The sequence below is a fragment of the Trachypithecus francoisi genome, unplaced genomic scaffold (genome assembly GCF_009764315.1).
Source record: "Trachypithecus francoisi isolate TF-2019V2 unplaced genomic scaffold, Tfra_2.0 Lachesis_group8, whole genome shotgun sequence".
Taxonomy (NCBI): domain Eukaryota; kingdom Metazoa; phylum Chordata; class Mammalia; order Primates; family Cercopithecidae; genus Trachypithecus; species Trachypithecus francoisi.
This window is the reverse complement of record NW_022681473.1, coordinates 18205537-18211725: the sequence shown is the minus strand read 5'-3', so window position 1 is coordinate 18211725 and position 6189 is coordinate 18205537. Positions and strand designations below refer to the sequence as shown.

General features: G+C 53.7%; 1 protein-coding gene across 1 annotated transcript; it reads left to right on the top strand.

Moving 5' to 3' along the window:
- Positions 1-23: 23 nt before the first annotated feature.
- On the top strand, positions 24-5483 carry ZNF408 (zinc finger protein 408). Its single transcript, XM_033204876.1, has 5 exons — positions 24-359; positions 659-936; positions 2294-2355; positions 2584-2843; positions 3924-5483. Exons 1-5 carry the CDS (start codon positions 308-310, stop codon positions 5429-5431), a joined length of 2160 nt encoding a protein of 719 aa, XP_033060767.1. The 5' UTR covers positions 24-307; the 3' UTR covers positions 5432-5483.
- The last annotated feature ends 706 nt before the right edge of the window (positions 5484-6189 follow it).

The following is a 6189-nucleotide window of genomic DNA, read 5'->3' as shown; positions in this document are numbered from 1 at the left end:
GTGCCTGCCCCGGGGAGGTAACAGCAAAACTGTCCGACTCGTCACTCCCAAAAAGAGGTGGCTGGAACAACAGTTCCGCTTTCCCAGCTACTGGAATCCCTGGTGCACCTCCGGAATCCTAGGTTCTCATTGCTCTCGGACAGAGTTCTGCCTCCCCAGTACTCCCAAACTCCCAGTCTTGTGCACCAATGAGGTCCAACTCTGAGGCTTCTTTCCTGAGAAAAATATTTGAAAGTCCGTTACTGTTTCCTGGAGGAGCTGAGAAGAGGACGCTCACTTCCGGCGTAGGGAGGCTTTCTGACCCGGAATGGAGGAGGCGGAGGAGCTGCTCTTGGAGGGGAAGAACGCGCTGCAACTCGGTAAGTGACCTGCGATGTTCGCGACCCTCAACCTTGGCCCAGATGGATCTGACGCTCTCTGGTCAGCTTTCTGCTTAGTCTCCTCTCCTCCCGATCCCAGGATCCTCCAGTGTCCTCAGAGTCTCTGGGGGCTTCTGAAGAACCCTTGAGCCTCCTCAAACCTTTCAGGGCCCCCCTTAGAGCCCTCACCTGTTCCTCGGGCTCCGCAGGCCCATCTGGGCCTGCGGTTTCCTCCCACACCTTTCCCCACTTCACACCTTCTTGGGCGGCTCCCTCACCGTCTTCTCTTCTCCCTGCAGCCCCGGAGCCGCGCCTGGGCCTGGACTTAGGATGGAACCCCTCTGGAGAAGGCTGTACGCAGGGCCTCAAAGACGTCCCACCCGGGCCGACCCGAGCCATCCTCGCTTTAAAGAGTCTCCCCCGGGGCTTGGCCCTTGGCCCCTCACTCGCCAAGGAACAGCGCTTGGGGGTCTGGTGTGTCGGAGAGCCCCTGCAGCCCGGCCTGCTGTGGGGGCCGCTGGAAGAGGAGTCTGTCTCCAAGGAGAAGGGCGAGGGAGTAAAGCCACGGCAGGAGGAGGTATTGAAGGATAGAGCGGCTTCTCTCCGCCCTTGAAAATGTAGGGGAGGTTTGGACATTTCTAGACAGCTTTTCAATTTGAAGAAAGAGAGTATTTCAAGAGGTAGGAGATGGTCTTGTCCCTTCTCTTCAGGACTGTCTCCTCCTCTTAGCAGCAGTAGTTAAAGAATGGAGGTTCGGGCCGGGCGCGGTGGCTCAAGCCTGTAATCCCAGCACTTTGAGAGGCCGAGGCGGGCGGATCACAAGGTCAGGAGATCGAGACCATCCTGGCTAACACGGTGAAACCCCGTCTCTACTAAAAAATACAAAAAACTAGCCAGGCGAGGTGGCAGGCGCCTGTAGTCCCAGCTACTCGGGAGGCTGAGGCAGGAGAATGGCGTGAACCCGGGAGGCGGAGCTTGCAGTGAGCTGAGATCTGGCCAGTGCACTCCAACCTGGGCGACAGAGCGAGACTCCGTCTCAAAAAAAAAAAAAAGAAGAATGGAGGTTCGAAAAGTTGTTTACTTTGTAATCGTGTAGTGTCAGCAGTGAGGAAGGTCAAGAATTAAGGTTTTTGGAATTAAGAAAGCATGGGATCAAATTCCAGCCTTGTCACCTAGTTGGTTAAATTACGTGCCGCATTTAATTCATCTGTGAAGCAAAGCAGTGGCTCTCTTGGGATTATATGGAGGCGCTGATGAAATAGTGAAGATAAAAGGTTTCCCTGCACGATAAGTACCATTTTATTTTATTTATTTTATTTTTCTTTTTTCTAAGACAGTCTTGGTTTGTCACACAGGCTGGAGTGCAGTGGCACGATCTCACCTTACTGCAACCTCCACCTCCCAGTTCAAGTGATTCTCATGCCTCAGCCTCCTGAGTAGCTGGGATTGCTGGTGTGCACCACCACGCCCAGCTAATTTTTGTATTTTTAGTAGAGACAGGGTTTCACCATGTTGGTCATTCTGGTCTCAAACTCCTGGCCTCAAGTAATCTGCCTGCCTGGGCCTCCCAAAGTGCTAAGATTACAGGTGTGAGCCACCACGCCTGGCCCAATAAATACCATTTTAAAAAGCTGGTGTTCCTTACTACTTTTTATGTTTAGTACTCACTGGAAGACAGTAACATGTTCAATTTAGTAATTCTCCATACCCTTGGGAGGGAAGTGAGGAGACAGACTTTTTGGTCCTTACTGAATGAAGAATCAGACAGCACTCTCTTGTTAGAGGAGAACCAGAGGCTTCTAACCTTCCAGGAGTTTCATCTTAAATTTGTCCCAGGAAAGTTTCATCTTGTTTTTTTTTTTTGTTTGTTTGTTTTTTTCCTACCCGACCCCGTCGAACACATTTGAGGAAGGACTTTTGTTGGTTTATTTCAGAACCTGTCATTAGGTCCATGGGGAGACATGTGTGCCTGTGAGCAGAGTTCTGGCTGGACTAGGTAAGTCAGAGGAGAGTGTGTCATGAATATTCGTTCCTTTGAGGCTTTCTGTTGTGGCTTGGAATGGAACCGGACACTGACTGCCATTCCCTATTCAGTGCTCTTTTGCAGTGAATGTTCCAAAGGCATGGCGTCCTTTAGGACCCAGACTGCCTGAGGACTGGGGCTTTCAGGGAAGACCACTTGAATAGTGAGCATCTCATAGCTGGCTGTTACTTTGCATTGCAGCTTGGTGCAGCGGGGCAGACTGGAGAGTGAAGGAAATGTGGCCCCAGTGCGGATCAGCGAGAGGCTCCATCTGCAAGTGTACCAGCTGGTGCTGCCAGGCTTTGAACTGCTGCTGTGGCCCTGGCCTTCCTCTGAGGGCCCAAGTCTCACCCATACCAGGCTGGACAGAGAGGCAGCTGTAGAAGTGGTGACAGAAGTGGGGTCTGCTCTTCAGCAGGAAGTGGCCTCCCCTGGGGAGGATGCAGCAGAACCTTGCACAGGTATGTGTCAAATAAATGCTGGTTCCCCAGCAATTTCCCCACCAAAACAACCTGTTGATAAGACAAAGCAGAGTTTATGGCTCATTGCGGTAAGGAAGGACACTATAGAGTCTTAGTAGCTTTTCAAAATCTGTTTGAAGGTGGATGTTTCAACATGGGATAGGAGGGTGGGGCTTGATTACTATTGGGTAAGGATTGTGACTGAATAGCTTAGGGTTGGTAGATACAGCAAGGTTAGAATTTTCAGGCAAGGGACAGTCTCGGACTATAAATTGTCATTCAGTGCTTTCTGTTGAAGAGCAACAGGTCTGTTCTTTGGAATAACAATATAGATATTTGCAACTTTTACCTTGTTAAGAGCTTCCTGGAATCGTAAGGAAGAGAGTAAGCTTTGTATGTACAGGGTTTCCAGCCTCCCATGTTTCTTCTCTCTGGCGTGAGGGTTCTTTTATGTTACAGATGAGCTATGGTGGGAAGGGGTTTTTGTGTGTGTGTGTGTGTGTTTTTTTTTTTAAGATGGAGTCTCACTCTGTCACCCAGGCTGGAGTGCAATGGCATGGTCTCAGCTCGCTGCAACCTCCACCTCCCAGGTTCAAACGATTCTCCTGCCTCAGCCTCAGCTCATTTTTTTTTTGTATTTTTAGTAGAGATGGGGTTTCATCATGTTGGCCAGGCTGGTCTCGAACTCATGGCCTCAAGTGGTCCGCCTGTCTTGGCCTCCCAAAGTGCTAGGATTACAAGTGTGAGCCACCATGCCTGGCTGGAAGGGGGTCTTGAATCACATCCTAAATGTGTCTCTAGGGGGCGAACAAGGGGATCCTTCATCTGGGATGGCCTTATTCTAGCGATTATCCAGATGGCCAGGACCCCATGGCTCTCAGGAGTGCGTCCCCAAAAGGCGCCTAAGGCTGGACAGGAAGATGTATGGAGTGTGCACCCCATGCTCCAGGGAAGAGACTGGCATCATTGCTCCCTCTAAGGCTTAGGGACTGGGTGGGAGAAACATCTATTCCTGTAATTCCCTGGTAACACCACCGGGATTGACGCTCCCTAACCCCAGCACTCCATCCTTGCCTTCAGATCCTGGTTCCCACTCACCCCCTGGCATCCAAGCAGAGAGTATGGTGAGCCCTGGACTTAAGTTCCCAACCCAGGACCAACTTTCCAAGGATAGCCAGCCACTTGGCCCATTGCTTCAGGATGGCAACGTGGATGAGGAATACCCACCCCAGGCACAGATGCCACCTGAACTTCAGAGCAACTCGGCTACCCAGCAGGACCCAGATGGCAGTGGAGCCAGTTTCTCATCTGCCAGGGGCACCCAGCTGTGTGGCTACCTGGCCAAGAAGTTACACAGCCCCAGTGATCAGTGCCCACCCAGAGCAAAGACCCCAGAGCCTGGAGCCCAGCAGCCTGGCTTCACTACTCTCTCACGGAGCCCTCCTGGCCCAGCAGGAAGCTCCCCAAAGCAGAGGCGACGGTACCGGTGTGGAGAGTGTGGCAAGGCATTCCTGCAGCTGTGCCACCTAAAGAAGCACGCATTCGTGCACACAGGCCACAAGCCCTTTCTTTGCACTGAGTGTGGCAAGAGCTATAGCTCAGAGGAGAGCTTCAAAGCACACGTGCTGGGCCACCGTGGGGTGCGTCCCTTCCCCTGCCCACAATGCGACAAGGCCTATGGCACCCAGCGAGACCTTAAAGAGCACCAGGTGGTACATTCAGGTGCCCGGCCCTTTGCTTGTGACCAGTGTGGCAAGGCCTTTGCCCGCCGGCCCTCCCTGCGGCTGCATCGCAAGACCCACCAGGTGCCAGCTGCCCCTGCCCCTTGCCCATGCCCTGTGTGTGGGCGACCCCTGGCCAACCAGGGCTCCCTGCGGAACCATATGAGGCTCCACACAGGAGAAAAGCCCTTCCTGTGTCCGCACTGTGGCCGGGCGTTCCGTCAGCGGGGCAACCTGCGTGGGCATTTGCGGCTCCACACTGGAGAGCGTCCTTACCGCTGCCCGCACTGTGCCGATGCCTTCCCCCAGCTGCCTGAACTGCGGCGCCATCTCATCTCCCACACCGGGGAGGCCCACTTGTGCCCCGTGTGTGGCAAGGCCCTCCGAGACCCACACACACTGCGAGCTCACGAGCGCCTGCACTCTGGAGAGAGGCCCTTTCCCTGTCCCCAGTGTGGCCGTGCTTACACGCTGGCCACCAAGCTGCGGCGCCACCTCAAATCTCACTTGGAGGACAAGCCCTACCGCTGCCCCACCTGTGGCATGGGCTATACCCTCCCGCAGAGCCTCAGGCGGCACCAGCTCAGTCACCGGCCCGAGGTACCCTGCAGCCCACCCTCTGTGCCTTCTGCTGCTTCTGAGCCCACCATGGTGCTCCTGCAGGCTGAGCCACAACTGCTGGACACACACAGAGAGGAGGAAGTCTCCCCTGCCAGGGATGTTGTTGAGGTCACCATTTCAGAGAGCCAGGAGAAGTGCTTCATGGTGCCAGAGGAGCCGGGTGCCGCCCCCAGCCTGGTGCTAATCCATAAGGACGTGGGCCTCGGCGCCTGGGCAGAGGTGGTGGAGGTGGAGATGGGCACCTGACAGCTTTACCTTTTCCTGACACGGTTCCATAAAGACCTGTGCTTTCTCACTACTGCGTGTCTGCATCTTCTTTCTTGGGATTGCCTAGTAGGGATTAGAGTCTACTATGAGAGACAGATTAAGGACTTCCCTTCCCGCTTAAGAACCACCAAATCGAGTTCTAAGCCTGCTAGGTCAAACCTCTTCTGAAGCAGAGGTCTTTGTGTTGACATCTGGTAGAGCTTGTTCCGCCTCCTTCCCTAGGAGCGCCACAGGGTGCTTACTGCTTAAGCACTGCTGCAGGCACCCGGTGAGGCAGTGGTTGTTGGCAGCGCTACTGCTGCCTGGATGCTTAGCGCTGGGATGGTCACACCCATGGAGCTCCTTAAGGGATAGGCACTTCAATTGGGAAGCAAACTGAATGGCTGTTAAGACTGAATACCTTGGGAGGTGACTAGAGCCAGATCTGTGCCCCTCTGTGTGCCTGCCTGCTCTAAAGGCAGCCCTGTTCAGGGAAGGACATGTGTTTTGTATTGACTGACCTGCAGTGTGCTAGGTACTGGGGCACAGCTATGGACATGACAGGCAGTACCCTTTACTGATCACCCATGCTGAGGGCAGGGAGGCAGAAATCACTGGATGAAAGTTTAAAGGGGCATAGCTGGGTACTGTGAACTTGTTTAATGGGGCAATTTAATGTGGTCTAGGGTGCCAGGGAAGATGTCCCCAAGAAGAAGAATGTTCAGCGCTTACTGTAGGCTAGTGCTTTATATAATCCT